This window comes from Carcharhinus amblyrhynchos, chromosome 2 (genome assembly GCF_965287045.1).
Source record: "Carcharhinus amblyrhynchos chromosome 2, sCarAmb.v2.hapA, whole genome shotgun sequence".
Lineage (NCBI taxonomy): Eukaryota > Metazoa > Chordata > Chondrichthyes > Carcharhiniformes > Carcharhinidae > Carcharhinus > Carcharhinus amblyrhynchos.
The window spans coordinates 71,701,441-71,722,557 of NC_137325.1; the positions used below are offsets into that span (position 1 = coordinate 71,701,441).

At 41.4% G+C, this 21,117-nt stretch overlaps 1 protein-coding gene across 1 annotated transcript in view; it reads left to right on the plus strand.

Annotated features, from left to right (window-relative positions):
* The window catches only part of dgkb (diacylglycerol kinase, beta), a 677,279-nt gene that overhangs the window by 268,407 nt on the left and 387,755 nt on the right, over positions 1-21,117 (plus strand). The window contains exons 14-15 of the mRNA XM_080216552.1: positions 3,603-3,676; positions 5,738-5,812. Coding sequence (XP_080072678.1) covers positions 3,603-3,676; positions 5,738-5,812 — 149 coding nt within the window. The remainder of the gene's footprint in view (positions 1-3,602; positions 3,677-5,737; positions 5,813-21,117) is intronic.

Sequence of the window (21,117 nt, forward strand, 5' to 3'; positions counted from 1 at the left end):
CAAAATGGGAAGAGCCCATGGTATGTGTATTGCTCCAAGCCAGATTTTGACACTCCAGATCAAAATAGTCCTCTCGCAAAGCAGGTTTCTTTGAAGACGAGCCAGATTTTTTTCTCAAAAGGCAGGTAATTAGAATATTAATTATTTCTGTCACTCAACTACACGGAATGCAAGCAGCAAACCCTTTGCTGTATGGAGAGTTGTTTGCAAGACAGACTAAGATTCTGAAGTTTTTCCTCTGGTGTAGCATTCCGTAAATCACAAGGAATCAATTTACTTCTAGAATGGAAAACTTCCGTCAATTTTAATTTGAATAATCTGAGACAAATAATCAAAATCTAATCCGAATAAACAGCACCATTAGTCAAAGCAGGCTGTATTCCCTACACACCGATAACTATCTCCATCTTTAGTTTGCCGGTTGCTTTTCCTGAGTTTATCTAATTCTGATGCCTTGAAAAATATTATTTTGCATATGAAAAAATAAATGTCTACATAAAGTTTATATCGAATACATCGTGTGTGTATAATACAATGCAGGGCTGGGAGCTGCTGCTAGGATCAAATGGCTTGTCAACCCCTACGAAGTCTCACAACACCAGGTTAAAGTCCAACAGGTTTATTTGTCAACCCAGAGCAGGGGTCTGCTCTGTCAGTGAAATGGCTTGACTCTGCTTGTTGTCCAGGCTCTCTCATCGTGATTTTAATAAGGTAGTGGAGGGAGACTGGCATCTCTGGGGCTCCACCTCTGCATTAATTATAGAAAACTACAGCAAAGTTGGAGGCCACTCAGCCCATCATATCTGTGCCAGTAGAAAAACAGTTTCCTCCCTATTCTCACCTTCCAGCTCTTGGTACATAGCTTTGAAGGTTACAGCTCTTCAAGTGTGTGCCCAAGTTTCTTTTTTAACTACAAAGAGTGATTCTGTCTGTATCCACCCTTTCCAGTAGTGAGTTCAAGACCTCCACCATCCCCGAACATGAAAACATCCTCCTCAGTGCCCCTCCAATTCTCCCACCAGTTACTTTAGATCTTTTTCCCTTGGTTCTTGATCATCAGAAGATGAGGGAAGGAAACAATAAAAATGTTTCAATCCCCTTTATCTTAGTGTCTTCAAAGGACAATAGTATGTTTTGTGCTGATGGCCTGTACTGGCAGTTGTTGGAATGAATGTCAACTCATGATGATGGTAAGAAAACTGATTTAGCTTATTTCTCCCATTGACTCTCCAATCATTGTATTTCATTCCATGTAAAAACAAACGTGGCAGCTGACATATGTCAAAACTTTTATTGCCTTTTAACTATTACCTTTGACATGAACTACCAGAGTAAGGGTAGCTCTGGTTAATGTGTAATAAATGGCTGTAGTTCAGGATATATTAAAATAAACATTAGTGCCTAAGCTATTTGGCCTCTGGTTTCAGCAATGAACTGCAGGCTGCAGTACAAACGATAAGGCTGTCATCTCTCCAGCTTTGGCTGTGCCATTATGACACACTATTAAGCTATGGCTTCCAGCTGTCAGATAGTATTTTAGCCCCAGTGTTGAAAATAACTTGACTTTTTTTTAACAGAGTTGCTCAGGAAATGATTTATTTAATTGCAGTGATCACGTGCTTCTGTTCAGGTGTTCTTAAAAGTACTTTAACTCTTTGGAATGGTGCGCTAAGAGGGTCATTAAGTACTGCTAAAGTCTAAAAGTGATTTGCAAAGCAGATTCATATTTACTTCCCAAAGAATTAGTGTCTGTGCCAGTGGAAAAAAAAGAAACAAAAAGAAATAACTGCGGCACCTTGAGCTACCATGGCAACGAAAGAGACCTATGCAGTTCATTGATGTCTATTAATCATGGTTAAGCACATTTATCTTAGTTCTTTATAGCTAACCAGCATAATGATCAGGATTATTATTTATAATTAGAGGAAGTAATAGATCATACATAACCTTTGGATGAGTCTCATTAATTTACCTGATTCCATCGGGACTTCATACTGAGGTAGTTAGGTACTTCATCTCTGTCATTCTGTGCTCCATTGGCACATAGTTAATGTTCTGAAAAGGACAGCAGCATGATCATGGAAAGAAAAATATGACAAAATCCCTAGGGAAACTTGTGACTTTTTTTTACAGGAGTGGTAAGAAAATGTAGGGCATTGCTTTGAAATTTGGGGTGCAGAGTTTCCGGAGTTCATTGCAGCTATCTATAAAGCACTGGTTGATACACAGCATTTGATGTTGAGATTGTGTAGGTGTTAACATTAAATAAGAGTGTGGTGCCAAATGCCACTGTGCCAATTATGATAACGACACTTAATGATCAGAGATTTACTTTCAATTAAATATGCTACTTAATTAACTGTAAAAGTTGGTAAGTCAGTGGGAAATCTGATGGAATAGAATTGCTTTCAAAACAGTTCACGAGGAGCACAAGGAACTACTGTCCAGCAATATAAATCTGTATGCTCTGAAATGCAAGCTTGCACAGTTCCTGTATCAATTGCAGTATTAGCTCTTGGTCTTCTTGTTTATTTGATGTTTTCTTTTAAATAATGCATTTTTCTGAAGTTGTTTTTAATGAATGTAAAATGAAATGTTCAACTAGTTAGAATGTTTTAGTAGCCCTGTTGTTGTGAATAATACAATACAAAATAAATAAATCAGGAATTCTCCATTCCCTTGTATTAATATTCCGCTTTAATTAATAGAACTGATTTTAACTGTTGGTGTAAAAGGGACAGACAAGAGCCCGGAGTCATTTTGAGGCCTGGGCTAGATTTGCATTGAAGCAGCAAACCACAGAGGCCAGGCCAGGTCAGTTCTCAGCTCCTCAACTGGAAAGGGAAGAAATTTGGCCAGAACTGGCCAATTTTCAGGGCCTCTGCGAGAGGCTTTTGACCACACAAAAAAACAGCAGAGAGTCTTTTTATTTGAGTCAGTTCCAGGAGCTCCATCAAGGAGAGCAGGTCCACCCACTCAACACCTGGTACAAATGGATGGACATATGTAGAATAAATAAGGCAGTAAATGACCTTAGGCCATTTGAATGCTATGATTGTTCCATTCACTCTGGGTGTGCAAAGTAAAAATCCGACCCAGTGTGCTTCAATAATCTCTCTATCTTGCTATGCTAACGAAGGATCCTTGACTCCTTGATTCTTGTTACCTTAAGTATAGGGCAAGAAACATGTAATTCTGCACTGCCTTCTCAGATTTTTATTTTATTAACCCTTCTCTTTCTGTGAAGGAATTCTTTTTTTTAATGCATATGTTTTGCAGAAAGGGCATCGTCTAGAAAAGGGAAGGTGCGTTATATCTGTTTTTGAGAGCTTGCCGCTTTTTAGAATGTTATAAATTTCAAGGATATATAATTAAAATCACTCCAGAAAATTGTCAGACACGATCAAAGGAAACTACCTATTCTGTCTTGTTAAAATATTTGTATGTTTGTAATAGGTGCTTTTTGCCATCTCAGGCTGAGACCGAATGCTGCTGCAAGGAGCAAACAATTCTTAAAATAAAGTGGGATACATAAAAATAGAAAAACTCCATACTGTGACCATTGTATGAAAATCTCATAATTTGGATACCTTTTTTTGCAGATCACACCAATTCCAGGCACGCATCCACTCTTGGTATTTGTGAATCCCAAAAGTGGTGGGAAACAGGGAGAAAGGTGAGCCTCCCATTTCTGCTTTTTATCTATAAGAAGGAAATGATAAAATCTGAACCGAAGTACAATCGCAATGTCAGCTTTCAGCTGAAATAACAATGCTTCATAATTGCGGAGTTGTTACTGTCAGTCGCACTGTGCACTGGGAAGCTACATCTGACACCAGTTCTAAACTTTAGCCAATCTCAGGGGGCCATCCTGCCAGATCGAGATGGCGACAAATAAACTTCTTTGGCAACTGAAGTTACACAAGTATTCTGCCATTATCCAAGCAGTATCCTAAGGAATAGGGCAAGAAACGGGTAGAATTGGGGTTCCATAATTCTGAGACATTCCCAGCTGCTTTGAGAGGGGCAAAATCTCTGGCTTCCTTTAGAAGGCGATAGTAACCAGAGGGAAGAACTAAAGGCAAGGTTGTTTCAAACCAAGACTTTGTGCCCCTCTGTTTGGCAAAGGATCCAATGTTTCTGTGGCAATATCTTTACTAAGCCAATGACAACCCACAAAAAGGCTGAATGTAGAGCCCAACACAAGAGTCCCCAAATCATTTTTCGAAGTAAACTGGACCTCCAAATGTTTCCAAAACTATTTTTGTGAAATTACTTAATCAGGCTGCTTTGTGATCTGAGAAGAATGTGACCTTATGGAGAATCTGGATAACCTATGCCCTCACCAGCCTCAAGGTAGGAAACAGGGCAGTTTTATACAGGCATTGCGTAGGCAGGTGCCAGAGGAGTACTTGTCCTGCCAGCCTCATGCTAATGAGGCACCCTCCCACTGATCACAAATATGTTGGAGGTGTCAGTATTTTAGGACACTATAAGGCATGGTTTGGTGAGAAACTTTGTGGACTTTGTTGCCAGTTTATGATTGACCGCATCGACTGCCCAGGACAAGAATCTGGTAGAATTGGAATTCCATAATTCTGGGAGATTCCCAGCTGCTTTGAGAGGGGCGAAATCTCTGGCTTCCCTTTTAAAAGGCGATAGTAACAGAGAGAACTAAAGGCAAGGTTGCTTTAAACCAAGACTTTGTGGTCCTCTGCCTGGCAAAGGATCCAATGTTTCTGTGGCAATATCTTCACTAAACCAATAACAGCCCCCAACAAGGCTGAATGTAGAGCCTGAAAACTGTAGTAAATGTAATTTATCTGCAGAGATGGTTGTAAGTCAATGAAACAAAGTGTGGAAATTTATGCGGTTCTTCATAAGTCTCAAATGTATGTTAACTATTTCTGCTAGCTTCCTCAAGTTCCTGCTTATTCCACTGGGTGATGGTTAGCACTTTATGTCTAACAGCTAGCTGTTTAGCAGCAACACCTTTCTAAATGTCCTCAAAAATTAATGTACTGGCAATTTTTGAAATCTGCTAACTGTTGCAATGCTGTGTGCAGCCTTAAAACAAAATCAGACTGCTGACATTTTCGGATTTAATATTACACATACTTTTTGACTAATTCAGTTTTTATTTAAGTTCTTCGTCATCCCTGACGCATGTAAGCTGCTGTTGAAACCAATCCATTCAGTAAGCATTTTTTAAAAATCTGAACCGAGCAAAATTGGCAAAAAAACTTACTTTTAAAAAATTACATTTCTTTAATTCCGTTTAGTTGTTATGATATAATAAATGTTGCACAACTGAAATTGCAAGTCATTATAGCACAGTAAAAACAAAGTGTAGAAAACAAATGACCTGGTACAAGTGTCGTGTCTAGTTAATATCCCCTGCAAGTGCCTCCATTTATCCTCCCCTGTGACTTGTGCACTGCTTCAACTCACATTTCTGTGAGAACACTGCCTGGGGACATTAATTAGGTGTGACACCAGTACAGGCTTGACCCGAGTGCACTCCTGGAAAAGACCTTCATTATAAATCATCATTAAAGCTAAAATGATTACAGTAACAATACAGATCACTTCTGTATTAAGTGATGAATCCACATGCATTACCTTGTCCATAAAAACTCCTTTTTGCTTTATCAAATTCAACTCCTTGTTTCAAAAAAAAACTGAAACAAAGACCTACCACTTAAAAAAAGGAAATGGATTTGTACTCTTTTCACAGAATCTTCAGAAAATTCCAGTTCCTGCTCAATCCACGCCAGGTTTACAGCCTTGCCAATGGTGGACCAATGCCAGGGTAAGTACAACACCAAAGCAGGAACTAGAAATATCATACCTAAATTGGGAATTCAAAAGATTTCCTAACGTGGTGAGTTTTTCAATGAATATTCATATTTAACAAACTGATAGCTATTTAAAAAAAGAAATTAGTTACAAATCACCTGCCCATCACAGATAAAAGTGATTCACATTTCTGAAATGTAACCCTATTCTTCAAAGCAGCATTGCCTAATATAATTTGTCCTACAATATTTTACATAGATGTAAAATATGAGCAACATGGTGGCACAGTGGTTAGAGACCCGCACACCACCTTGTGGAATGTGCCTTTGCAAAGAAGGTCTGGAATGAGATGCAGTGGTATTTGTCGAGGTTTGTCCCGAGCAGCTCGGTGACGCAGAATTCTGTGCTCTATGGGCTGTTTCCGGGGACGCACACCGAGACAAATATCAACTGCTGCTGGAAGGTCATCGACTCAGTGAAGGACGCACTTTGGTCCACCCGAAACTTGCTGATCTTCCAGCTGAAAGAACTGTCCTCGACCGAGTGTTGCAGACTGGCACATTCCAAGGTCCAGGACTACGTGCTGAGGGACGCGCTGAAGCTTGGGGCAGCAGCCGCAAAGGCACAATGGGGAAAGGCCACACTATAAGGCCTTTTAACAGAGGCAGACCGAGAGCCCGGGAACTTCAGAATACCCGACCTGTGTAACTGTGTACCAATCTGAGCAATAACGGCACACAGTAATTTATTGAGGCATGTATATAGTTTTAAGTATTGAAATGTAATGATGGTAATTTGTATAAATCTGTAAAAATGTTTTGATTCTGCATTGTTTGCAATTCAAAGCCCTGTACATTTGCAATAGTTTAATTGAGATTTTTATGAATAAAGTATATTTTTGAAAAAAAAGTATGGGCAACATGGTGGCACAGCGGTTAGCACTGCTCCCTCACAGTGCCGGGGACGCGGGTTCGATTCCTGGCATGGGTCACTGTCTGTGAGGAGTCTGCACATTTCCCCCCCCGTGCCTGTGTGGGTTTCCTCCGGGTGCGCTAGTTTCCTCCCAGTCTGTAAGTTGTGCTGGTTAGGTGCATTAGCCATGCTAAATTCTCCCTCAGTGTACCCGAACAGGCACTGGAGGGTGACGACTTGAGAATTTTCACATTAACTTCACTGCAATGTTAATGTAAGCCTACTTGTGACACTAATAAAATAAACTTTAAACTTTAAGAATTAAAATAAAAGTTGTTAGGAAAGAACATTTGTTTCTTGATATGATATCCACTAACTTCTTCAAAGACTAAAATTACAGGTATAACAGGGATTTCATCCTGCAAAAAAAGTCATTATGTGAATGAAACTTAAAATGTTTTTTGAAAATATTCTCTTAATAAAGTATGGCACAAGATATTTTGTTGGTGCATCTTGTCAGCTAATAGCATAATCAAAATCTACTTCATTTTGTGTTTCTGAAAGAGAGTGAAGTCACTTAGATCTACGTAGAAACTTTTTGTATCTTTGGAGTTGACATATTTCATTACTGTTGAAGACAAATAGCAAAGAAGAATCTTGTATGAATTATGCACTGTGCTGCTTGTTATGATACCCTGTGTTCCCAGCAGGGTGGGATGTGCAAGCTGATAAATCTTACCCTTACAGAAACATTACAAGATTTCAGTCAGCCTGAGGCAAGATTACCAGACACATCTGTTTCCTAATTCACAAACAACAGTATGATATCTTAAACGTCTGCCTTCCCATTCAACCATAGAGAGTCCTTCCTGTAAAATATAAACAAAACTACAATGAATAAATGTACTTCTCAATTCTATAAAATGTAAAAATAATAAAGAATGAACAAATTGTCAGTCAGAATTCTGTAAGAAAAAGTAAGTACAACAACTTGTGTTTACATAGCAGCCTAAGGTAATAATCCTTCCAAGGTGTTTCACAGATGTGGATTTGGAATTGAGCACTAGTAGAAAAGGAATTAGCTCAATGACTGAAACTGAGCAAGGATGTTTTGAGGATGTTTTACTTTGCAGTGAAAGAGGGTTGAGCATCTGATATTGGATTCAGATGGTTTAACATTCTGCCATCATTGGTGAAATGGAAGAGGATGTGAAGGGATGAAGGACTGTTGAAAGAGAGACAGCTGCATGTTGGCACATAGAATTGTGGTGTTAGGATGAAGTGATGCTGTGATAAGATTTATAGACTGGTTTTGAACTCAATTGGTTAGGGGTAACAGTCAACAGTGAGCCGGGGAGATTTTCAATACCAAAATGGATATCTCAAGTCAGGAAATTTCCCAACTTGGCAAACTTGCCTTAGTTTATTAGGTCCCATTACATCCAATTTTAACTCTGGAGGGTCAGCAGAGTGTTAGACTTGGATCCTCCAACCTCAGAAGCAGATGATATGCAGCATGAAGGAGGGGGGTGGCCAGTTTGAGGTGGGCAGGTTACAAAGGCTCTCCTTCCCTCACCCTATGCCAATCCATGCTCATATTTCACTGCCTAACCCCTAAGGCAACTTACCCAGTATCCTCAGAACAGGCCTCTGAAATCTGATCAATTTCTCACTTTAATACACTTAAAACTGATAATAACTCCCATTCATGAAATCCATTTAAAGATTTTGATCCCCTCAGATTGTCAATCTGTTACAAAATATGTGGTAACCACATTAAAGACAGCTCATCCTTTAATAATCTCTAAACTGTCAATCAAAATATGAATTTAGCACCCAGTTGCTGAGATGAGTGTGTTTGTAGTTCTTGAAACTCTGCCACGCATTCATAGTAAACTCAGGTAACAACAGCCTTTTGGAAATGTCATCAAAATACTCTGTGGAAACTGCTGGAACAGATGGTGAAAGCTGATTGTAACCTATATTAGATGTTCTGTCAATCAAAGCAGTCCAGTTGAGGGTGTTTTTTAACTCCCAACTGACAGCTTCTGCTGGAGGGGTGGTGGAGTGGATTTTAAAACAAACCTCAAATCATGACTGCCCTTCAGGAGCACAAACTTGTGGCTCCTGAATTGTGGGTTCAGACCCTTGGAAGAGCAAAAGTGCAGTCTATTTAAATTCAGCCCTAACTTTAAGTGCCCTGCTGGGCTTCAGTTTCCTGCCAATGTGATTAATGTCCTGTCACTTTCTGCTTGCTGCCAAAAATGGGATTTCACAGAATTTGGGACAGGACCTTTGGATCCTGGCCTGCACTTTTATTGGCCTCCAGATGTCAGCCCAACCCTACTGAAATCTGGCCCCAAGTCTCCCACTTTATGTTGCCTGGAATTTTTCAGGGTTTGCTCAAAACCAGGAGGGCAGGAGAACTGAGTGCTTCTCTCTAAAGCAGCTGCAGGTAAAAGGAAGATATGTTAATGAGATTAAAAGAACAAAACCAGCCTCCTTGCCTCATTTTCCTCCTAGTGTTGTGTCAAAACATCACTCCTTCAATGGCTCATATAGTGGATCTAAGTACTAATGTCCTTCTTCCTGATCAGAGAATAGCAGAGAGGTAGACAGCATTGTCCTGGAGATTGGAAAAGTTTTTTTTTATGAAATCCAAAAAATGAGGAGGATTTGCCCAAAAATTTTACAATTCTCTTTTTTTCAAAAATTTGATTTGATTTCTCAAAATTTCACAACATAATGTTTAATCTGGGTGATTTATTTCAACAATATTCTTGACTATCACCCACAGAGTCTCTGTTACTGTATCAATATGACTCTTCAATTCCTCCCACAAACATCTTTCAGAGCAGGAGCGATATTTTGTGAATTTGCACCAATGATTAACAGGTGAAAAAAGAAATGAATATTCATTCTGCCTGAACTGGATGCAAATAAAGTTCCAAAGGTGAGCCAAATGGCACAAAACCATCTTCCCTGAAATAGAAATGTAAAAGTTGAACCCTCAGTGGATTGAGCTGTAGTTGTAAATAGCTTTTCAGCTTCTCCATGGCTAAGCTGCATCTGTTAAGTGACAAAGCCATGCCTGAAATAAATTTGAAAGGACCAGGAAAACCTTAGAGGCTTGGATGAGTTTTTTTATTGTTAAACCAGCCTTGTATTTTAACGTGGAAATATCAAAACAATTAATTGCAGGGCAAAAGAAATTGGGAAAAAATGTGCACATGTTGGCATTCATATATGTGCGTTAGTACTTTAGCAGACTTTTGAAATAAACGTTAAATATTTATGACAGTAATAGCTCCATGGCATTCAGTGGCCCTTGAAGTGGCCAGGATTTCACCACTGAAAACATTCTTAATTTTAAATTCAAGTTAACACTTTTTAAGTGAACTGCTTTCAAAATCTCTGCTCTGAAACATGGCACAGTGGTTAGCACTGCTGCCTCGCATTGCCACAATTCAATTCCAGACTTGGGTCACTGCCTGTGTGGAGGTTGCATGTTCTCCCCATGTCTGCATAGGTTTCCTCTAGGTGTTCTGATTTCCACCCATGGTCCAAAGGTGTGCGGGATAAGTTGATTGGCCGTGCTAAATTGCCCCTTACTGACAGCGAGATTAGCAGGGTAAATACATGGACTTAAAATGATAGGGCCTGAATGGGACTGTTATCAGTGCAGACTTGATGGGCTGAATGGTCTCCTTTTGCACTGTAGGAATTCTAGGAATCTACGATCCTATGAAACCTATTATCTAATGCTGGATGCTGGTGGAGAAACCCAGTCAATAAATAACAAGATGTGCCGCTGAAGTTATTCAGGGAAAATAAGCATCCTCCTAGTTACGTTTCCTTTTTTTTAGGGGAAACAGAATCCATCTGCTTTTAAAATGACTGGCAGGAAACAAAGTAAAATGTCTTTTCTAAGTTTCAGAAATAGGAATGCCAAAGGATGGACTACTGCCCAAGTTCATACCAGCTTGCAAAGGGGCCTGTATGTTACTCGCCACCCAAGCTAACTGAAAACAGTTTGCTTCATTGTGCCACTGCTGGTTTTCCTGTGGTGTTATGAGTCTACAATTTTACCCAGTACAGATTCTGCCCTGCTAAAAAAAATTACATGAAGGTTCACACAATGCAGCCAATTGTTGCAATAATCAAGTTTTATGTTGGAAATTCCTAAAGCAGAGTAATAAAAAAAAACAATTCATGATATGCCAATAAGTCTTCAGTGGGATAAAATTGGATAAAGAAAATGAAAGCTCCTGTCAACATAAGATCTCTTAAGTGCTTTGGCATTTTGTGAGAGAGATCCTATCTTCTTATCGCAAAACATTAAATACGTTCAACTAAAATGATCTGCAATAAAACTGTTTTATGATTTCACCCTCTGGTCTATCTGTCTGATCCTCATATCAAGCACAAGCGAAGACAAAGCAAAATGCTGGTGTGATGTATTTATTTCATTCTGTAATGAATGCAAGCAATGATTGCATTATGAAAACTAAATCAGCTTAAACTCTTCTAATGAGGAATGAAGGGGATTTGAACTGGTGACAAAAGTTATGTTTAATGTCTCCTTTCAATTCTAAGATAATTAGTCATATTCATTGTACAGCTGAATTCAAACGATCTCTGAGAAATTGAGCTTTAATGTTGTGCTGAATTTGCAATATTGGCACCCAATTTGTTTGGTGAGTATAATCCATGCTCCAGATATTCTGGAAGGACCTTTTTTCCCCCAAAATTATGTAGCATTCACGTGCTACTGTGTAAATTTTGTGCTTACTGAATATATCTTCTGACTCAGTGTAAGCCTCCTATTCCAAGTGCTACTGCTTTACAAGTTTAGGGTTGATATCTGCAATTAAAGTTTAATAGTTTATTCGTTAGTGTCAGAGGCAGGCTTACACTAACACTACAATGAAGTTACTGTGAAAATCCCCTAGTCGACACACTGTGGCACTTGTGGGGACATTGAGAGAGAATTTGGCATGGTCAATTCATCTAACCAGCACACCTTTCAGAATGGGGAGGAAACCAAAGCACCCGGAGGAAACCCATGCAGGCACTGGGAGAATATACAGACTCCGCACAGACAATGACCCAAGCAGGGAATCAATCCCAGGTCCCTGGCTCTGTGAGGCAGCTGTGCTAACCACTGTGCTGCTGGTAAAGTTAATGGTGGAGAACAGCATGCAATAATTTCACCTCCAAATAATAACACACACTGAGGTGATTCTGTTTTTGAAAATGTGGTTCAAGTATAAGTTTCTTTGTTAAGAAGTCCCATACCAGGATCCATATATTGATTGATGTTAAGGAAAACCAGCCATGATGACTGCTCACCCTTCCACATTAATAGTTGTCTGTTGACAAGAAAACTAAAGGAGGACATTTCAATGGAAAGAGTGAGGGTTTTGGCTGGTTTTAGTGATATCCTTAACTGTTAAGACAGTGGGGATTTGCGTATATACTGTAATGCACCAAAAATGTATGAGCTACAACTCTGGTGGCTCTCCAGCACTGACCACATCAATTTGCAAGGTCAAAGGGAGGGCACTTAATTTGCATTGGGCAAGAGGATGGAGATGCTTATATTTCCACAGATTTCAAGGTATTGTTAACGCCAATCATACACTGTACATTTATTGGATGCATTGGTCTCTAGTACCATGGATTTTGAAAAATCTGGAGGAGGTGGACAGTCCTGGTTTCCCTGACTCCACTGATTGATTGCACTTACCTTATAATTAGTCGATGGAACCCTTTACAAGGGAGCCTGGAGAAACCCAGGGAGAACAGTGGCAGACAGCTGACTCAGATGGGATCATCTCATGCATTCTACATGTGGTGGCATAACCTACCCACAGAGCAGTCGGAAACTCTGATATTTATTCACTTGCTGCAGTGGAGATATCCTAAAAGAATGACTTATGCTGCTTGCAATTATACTTTACTTCAAAGTCTACTCTGAGACAAAGGAAGATTAAAAAGTGTCCTTCACACATAAATACAGGTGCCAATCACAGGTTTCAAAGGCACAAAAGACTGACTTTTCCTGTAAATTGCTGCCCAATTTGAATATCTGATAGCAAATGATGACAGCAAGTGAAATAGATCAATCTCAAATTGCACTAAAATTATTCACTCAGAAAATCATCAGACCCTTTCTAAGGCCCACTGGGGCACATGTCCCATGTAAGCAAGGACAAAAGGGCATATCGAAGCTTTACAGTCCATTTCTTGAACTTTAGCTCCAGAAGCACCATAAATAATTACTGTCACATAAATAGTGGTGTGAGCATCAGTTGGGTAACCTTGAACTGCAGATGTCATTTTGTGTGCTGCGATTGAAGGTTTTGCTTCATGAACCTGTGTAACACTTTGAAGAATCCGTCAGGACTCTTAGAGCTTCCTTTACTCTTTGTAAGCAGTACAGCTTTGGATTGAGGGCATAGTATTTACAGGGGAAATCACTCAATTCCTTGGAAATGGTTAAGAGTTTGGATTGGGGCTCTAGGAGTGAGGTATTACAAATTGGTGTACTTAGGGTAGTGTCATTGGAGTGGGTGGAGATGGTGGAAGTGGTATGGGGTGGCAATATGGTGGATGGGGAGGTAAGCATGTATGGATTAGCATGGACAATTTGAGGAGGTGTGGGGTTAGGTGGGTATTGAGGAGTTGAGGGGTGATGTTTAGAAAACATTTCAACAATGTTGATAGCATAGACTGCCCTGTCGGAGAACTAACCAGCCTCTGCACCCATATTCTTCACTCACTCCATCGTGGCATGCAAAATGCACTATGACCTTGATCCCTGAATGAAAATACAGAAATACCGAGCAAAGTCACACATGGGTTAGGTATACATTTCTGAAGGTGGAAAATTGTAAACAGAGTGTTCTCAAGGCCACAGAAAAATCCAGCCCCATGCATCTTATGTGCTTTTATAGCCACTTTCTTCAACTGCTTTGCCAACTTCAATAATTTCTGAATATGTATCAGCAAATCTCTCTGTACCACTTGCCCACCTTGTTTTAGACATCTAGCCAATGTGTTACATGCAGAAACGTCATGGACTTGCATAATGCATCTGGCTAATGAGGTTAGAAGTTTATGATATGAGGGTGGAATTCTCCACTTTGAAACCAAATGCAGTGGTGTGCAGCTCTGGCGGCACCTTTTCCGCTTGCTGGAATTACGGGACCCTGTGCCAGATTTTGCGCACTAGTTATGCACAGGTGAGTTTCTTTCTGAGTCACCTGATGGGCCAGCAGCTAATTTGTCCATCAGCTGATGGGTTTGAAGATCCCGCTGCAATATTTTAACACTAGTCCAGCATACACATGACACTCTCTCCAGCCCACCTGTCTTCACCATATCATGCAGGATGTCAGCAACCCGGAGAGAAAAGGCTAGCAGCCTCAAGAAGAGGTCTGTCCTCAATTCCCATCCCCATCCCCATCCCCATCCCCATCTCCCACCCTCCCCCATCCTCATCTCTGAAGTCTTCATGCATCCCTTTCCACTAAACGATGTGGTTCCCCTTGGACCCATTGGTTTGTGAGTTTTTCATGCAGTCTTGCTGGGATTCAGCTTCCATCCCCTTGGTTTTCCTTTGTATCTGCCTCCTTTCGTCCATCCCTAACTGCCCTCCATTTCAACTCAATTGCGGTGGGTCTGTAGTAACGTGTAAATAAGGACAGTAGATTTCCTTCCCTGAAATGGTTTCATGCTTATCATTAGACTTTTAATTCCAGGTTTTTATTGAATTCAAATTTCACCATCTGCCATGGCAGGATTCAAACCTGGGTCCCTAGATCTTGTCCTAGGCCTCTGGATTACAAGTCCGGTGACAATGCCACTACACCACTGCCTCCTCCTTGCTCCTCTGCCTACCATCGTGCTGCCTGTTCCCTTCCCTCCTTCCTTTCACAGCCCTCCATCCAGATTGGTCTCTCTTGTATTTGTTGTATTTGACCACTCCCAGTCAAGCTTTGGACCTTCGTGGCAGAGGCTGCATGAAAACCATAGTGTTAACAATAAACTACGACTACAACTATGACAATGGAAGAATGAACACCGATCGACAATCACCAGGCAAGGGAACACTTCAGCAGTCATGGGCATTCGGCCTTTGATCTCCAAGGCGGCCTTCATGACACATGACAATGCAGAGTTGCTGAGCAGAAACTGATAGCCAAGGACGGCCTCAACCAGGATCTTGGGTTCATGTCACACTATCTGCAACCCCCACAGCTTGCTTAGGCTTGCAAAATCTCACTAATTGTCCTGTCTGGAGACAATACACATCTCTTTAACCTGTCCTTAACGCTCTCTCCAGTCGCATTGTCTATACCTTTAAGACTTGGTTACCTGTAAAGACGCGCATTCCAAATATTATTTTGTAAATTTGAGTTTGTGTCTTTAGATGCCCCGTTTGTGAATAGAACTCCCACTCACCTGACGAAGGGGCAGTGCTCTGAAAGCTAGTGGCTTTTGCTACCAAATAAACCTGTTGAACTTTAACCTGGTGTTGAGAGACTTCTTCCTGTGAAAACCATAGCACAGAGCTGACCAAATAGACATGGGTGTGTGGAATCAGGCACAAAGAGACCCTATAGTCATCAACCCCCGCCACTGTACTGATCTGAGACAATGATGTGGAGATGCCGGCGTTGGACTGGGGTAAACACAGTAAGAAGTCTGACAACACCAGGTTTAAGTCCAACCGACTGTCAAATAAATCGGTTGGACTTAAACCTGGTGCTCAGACTTCTTACTGAGACAATGACACAGGGGACCCATGAGCCCGGCAGCACATTGCTGTCCATTTAGACCAGCTCAGTATGGAGTTGAGGGCAGAAATTGGTCTGCCCCAGCAGAGTGGTGTGCAGCACCTCGGGAGCAGCGGCAGAAAGTTGTTGCACTCATCTCAAAGTCTCATGCAAACTGATGACTGCTTTGTACACTGCTTTAAACTGGTGTAATTTCACGCTGGCAAGAAACAAAATTGGACGGCCTGACGGGATGTTGGCGGTCAGCTGCTTTAATGAGCAATCCTGAAATATAAATGAATGCACCTGGCAGCGGGAAACTAAACCCACCATTGGATTCCAATATGATTTCAAACCAGTGTGTTCCTGACATTTTGGATCCCGCTACCAATCTTGCTTTGTGTGGGATAGGAGTATTCTGCCCTGGGACTTGAGTGCAATATTTTGAATGCACATTTGTACCATTAACATAATAGGTCCTGTAACCGTATGGCATTAAGTCCCAATGCTGGGATGCAAATGAGCTTCACACTGGCCTACAGTGTGTTTCCTGATCCTGTGGGCACCAGCAGAAGATCCCGCTGCAAATGCACACCGATGCAAAACTGACTTCTGGGCCTCCCGCCAAATTCTTCCATCATAACTGCCATTGAATCCATCAGCAGGGGCATGGGAGAATGCTGCCCTAATTGGTTGATATAGAAATAGTAGGAAATGCATTTTTAAAAACCTATGTTTGATGTCTGCCTTTCTGATGTGTCAAACCAGTGGTTTGAATGTTTAATATTCATGTTTTAATTTTCCATGCTGACTGTCTTTCATCTCATTTTACTGAACACTAAACGCTTCCGTTTTTTCAAATGTTTGAAATTACTAACTTAATTTGGAAACCAAAATGATTGGGAATAACTTCTGAGGGAACTGTACTTTTTTTAATCCCAATTAGAGAAGGTATTTTCTTTTGCTGAAATGCACCCAGTGACATCTTACAGTTAAACTCTGTGAAATATTTTGCAAGTTACTGCTTTTGATGTCTGTGATGACTTTCATTGACAGTTGCTGAGTAACATAAATGGAACTATTGACACTCTTCTTCTAGACTGTCATCAGAGGACAAAAAACATTTGGTATAGACTGCTGAAATTATTTCTGGAGAGCACAGTTGGAAGGCTGCCAGTTAAAGTGATCCAAAAATGAAAGCAATCCGGTTTAATTTTATTTAGCCCTACTGCTATGGCATATACCTGTTCACTTTTAACTCTTTGGGGGTGATTTTAATCTCTTTAGTGCTTCAGTTTGACTTAGAATGGGATTATTGGCTTTACCTCAACCATCCCAATTAATATCACATGTAGCTCCTGCCTGATTTCCCTGTGAGGGTGGGGAGAGATAAGTGGAGTAAATGGGAAGAGGTTTGAAAAAGCCAGAACTCTCATGTGAAATAAATAAGACCTTTGAATATATTCAAATTTGGGTTGTACAGTGTCATTACATTTCTTATGAGGACAATGCCATTTTTTGGTCTGTTTCTGATGAGGCTTGCATGGAACATGAGTGCTGGTATAAATTTGTTAGGCCAAATGGCTTGTTTATATGCTGCATAGCCTACGATTAATGCCACTTCCTCCTGCCACGCACAAGCCACGAAAGGTACAAGTTCTGACATGGCCATTTCAAACATTATTCAAAGTGGATATTTTTCTTGTCGTGGCTCATGAACTTTTTGACTTGTAGATTCAAAACGTACTTGAATGAGAGGCTCTGAATTGTAAAGGAGCTTTCATTGCATTTGGCCTTTGATAAGAATTCTTCATGGATTCCCATTCTTGAAAGAGGGGGCAGAGAGCCCTGGAAAGAGCTTGAGGTAGGGAATTTTAGGGCTGTAGTGACCTTGACTCACAACAGACATTGCTGAGCTTGCTGCAACAGTTCCTGCAGGTCTCCTTGTAGGATGTGACTGAACTCTGCCATGTCTGCCTTGAGAATTGAAGCTCCTTGGACTGCAGCAAGTTGTGAAGATCACTTTCTTCCAATTTGATCCCCCTTCAGCTGCAAGGCTCCATGCTCAGAATAGGATTGTACGAGTGGAACTGTAAGGATTTGTCTACTGAAATGGGCCATTGTTGTATCTGCACACGTTCAGGCTTTGTCAATATTAAAACTACCCAAGTTATAGTCTGTTGTTTTCCTATCTGTCGACCTTGCACATTCTGTGGATGTTGCCCAGTATTTTCATCTGAAGAGCAACTAAAGGATAGATTCTCATCTTTTATGCTGTATTGATGCAGCTAATACATATCAGAAATCTGGACAAATGTTCAGCAGCAAAGCTCTCAACTAAGAGATGGAACTTTTTCCCTAAATGTTTCAAACTTGACAATTTCTCACATTAATTCCCATCATCATTTGATTTGAGTTGATTTATTATTCTCACATGTAGTAACATACGGTGAAAAGTATTGTTTCTTGTGCGCTATACAGACAAAACATACCATTCATAGAGAAGGAAACGAGAAAGTGCAAAATGTATTGTTGCAGTTATAGCTAGGGTGTAAAGAATGATCAACTTAATGCAAGGTAAGTCCATTCAAAAGTCTCATAGCAGCAGGGAAGAAGCTGTTCTTGAGTCGGTTGGTATGTAACCTCAGACTTTTTCCTGAAGGAAGAAGGTGGAAGAGAGAATGACTGGGGTGTGTGGGGGTCCCTAATTATGCTGGCTGCTTTGTTGAGGCAGCAGGAAGTGTAGACAGAGCCAATGGATGGCAGGCTGCTTTGGGTGATGGATTGGGTTACATCCACAACTTTTTGTAGTTTCTTGCGGTCTTGGGCAGAGCAGGAACCGTACCAAGCTGTATACAATCAGAAAGAATGCTTTCTATGGTGCATCTGTAAAAGTTGGTGAGAGTCGTAGCTGAATTTCCTTAGTCTGAGAAAATAGAGATATTGGTGTGCTTTCTTAACTATAGTGTTGGCATGAGGAGACCAGGTTGTTGGTGATCTGGACATCTAAAAACTTGAAGCTCTCGACCCTTCCTACTTCGTCCTCATTGATGTGGACAGGGGCATGTTCTCCTTTACGCTTCCTGAAGGAACCGTCAGGAATTAATCATTATTTTTTCGAATGAATAGAAACCTATTCTACTTAGTGCATTTCTTGAAGCACCCCTGCTCCTAAAGAAAATAAGGAAAGCACATCACAATTGTTAAGTAAACTCTAAGTCCTTTATCAATTGACATTGGTCCATTTCATTACAGGAACTTTAATCGTGTCCATTTGTGCTATTTGATACACCAGTCACTAATTCTTCCTTGTTAACAGACCATCTGAGAATGTTTCTGTTCCAATGAGGACATTTCAAGCAGAGTTTTGGAGTAGCCAGGATCCAAAAGCTCTGTTGTACATTGCAGAGTAAATCTTTCCAATTGCAGTTTAAATTTATTAACTTAAAAAAAAAGACAAGTAAATTATTTGTAGCAACAGATGGAACAAGTACAGCAGAACACCACTAATTTGAACCGGTTGGAAGTGAGCACAGTTCTGACTAGCAATTTGTTCTGACTAGTGATTCATCACTCAAGATTTGATATATGGATGCTGATTGCTGTGTAGAAGATGAAGGAATAGCATGAGTAACCATGTAAGTTTTAAATCCACTGGGAGAATTGCCATTAAAGTGCAGTATCACAAATCATAACTTGAGAGCATGATTTTTGAGCTTGAGTATTTTTCTTGCTGACCCACCAATCATCAGATCAGTCAGACTCCCTGCATGGGATTTTACCGTCGCTTTATGCCCACTTTGTAGCAGGAAAATGCCATAAGGTCAGGCGTAAAGTGGCTAGCGCAAATGACGCCTGTTTCCATGACTGGAGGGATTTCCGGCAGCTGGATTTCTGGTGCGGTCAGGCTCTCGCTCGAAATGGGTGAGAGACTGGTTAATTTATTTAAATTTATTGTAATGCTCATTTTAATGTGTTTAATGATCCCGTCTTGCCTCTCCGGTTCTCTTCGGCGAGGAAAACAGCTGCTCCCTATTAATGGGGAACAGTCGTGTTGGCCTCATCAGTGGAACTGGAGGCCATTGAGGCCTCCTGGGGAGGCCGAGGACAGGGCAGGGGGGCCCCTTGGGCAGTGCCAGACTGGCAGTGCCATCCTGGCACCTGGGCCAATGCCCACCAGGTCGTGCCGGGGGTGGGGCCAATGAGGGATCATTGGGGGCAGTGTCAGGAGCTGGGATCAGTGGGAGAGGGGTGGGCATGATGGGTTGGGGAGGGGGGGTCCGCGATCAGTCTGGGTGGTGTGGCATCAGCACAGGCTTCACCTTGGACTGCAGGCCCCCATGATTGCCTGGGGGAGGGAGCTGCTTGAGGCTGCCTGCAATAGCAAGGGCCTGACATTTCTTTCTCTTTGTCTGTCAGAACCCTGCTACTGTGAATGCATGTGTGTGCAGTATCAGAGGTCTGCATATGCCCATTACCTCCCTCTATAGGCTATCAGGTACGTTGAGCCCTGCTCACAGCCTCTGTGGCCAGAAATGGACGAGTCCAAAATATTGCAGAGTGCATAAGGTTGGGCCTGAAAACTCACCTAAAAAACACATCTGGAACTCTCCCAGTTTCATGCCTGCTCAACACTTAGGAAAATTCCACCCTGAATGTTTGTTGTTCATTGCTTGTATTGGCCAAATCTATGGATTAGGGTTTATAATTTCTAAAGACATTTTCCAAATAAAGACTGACAAAAGACTTGAAGTTACCCTAAAGCAACAGGAAGTGTCTATAATAAGAAATGCTCTTTTCAAAGCTTTGGGCTCAATATTGATTACTGGTGATGCTGCCTGTGTTGCCATTACGTTGCTAACTTCCCACTTGAAGCATTAAGCTACAGGGCAGCATTATTCAATTTTTGTTTTTCAAAGCACCAGGTTGGGTGGGAAAAGTGATGTGTAAACTGTCGGTTTCACCGCCGTGCGACCCTTCGGTTTTGCCGCCGTGCGACCCCTCGGTGACTTTTCCGACCATGTTATCTAATACCTTGAAAAGAAGTGAAAGGCAAGGTACCACGACATCGTGCTGCACCCCATCTGCAACTTTGGCTGTTTGAAGATCAGGCCATCCTTTTTAAAGGGCGCCCAACCCCTTATGCCATGGAACCTCATTTCTCCCCCCTCCCCATTCCCACCATCGAGGCCCTCTCCCCATGAAAGTCCACCAAATCATGGAACCCCCCCAAACCTTACCACAGAGTCCCTGGCAGCCCTCCTGTGGAATGTCCCAATACTGCCCCTTGGCACTGTAGTGTGGGGCAGTGCCAGGATTCTGCCCAGTCATGACCCTCACCCCTGTTGGGGTTGTACTCACCTGTGTGTCTCTGGTAGGTTCTGCTCGCCAGGTCTACATCATGGGGGAACCTGTCATAGAACATAGAACCCTACGGTGCAGAAAGAGGCCCTCCAGCCCATTGAGTCTGTACCAATCACAATCCCACCCAGGCCCTACCCCCATATCCCTACACATTTACCCGCTAATTCCTCTAATCTACACGTCTCAGGACACTAAGGGACAATTTTATCATGGCCAATCAACCTAACCTGCACATCTTTGGACTGTGGGAGGAAACCCA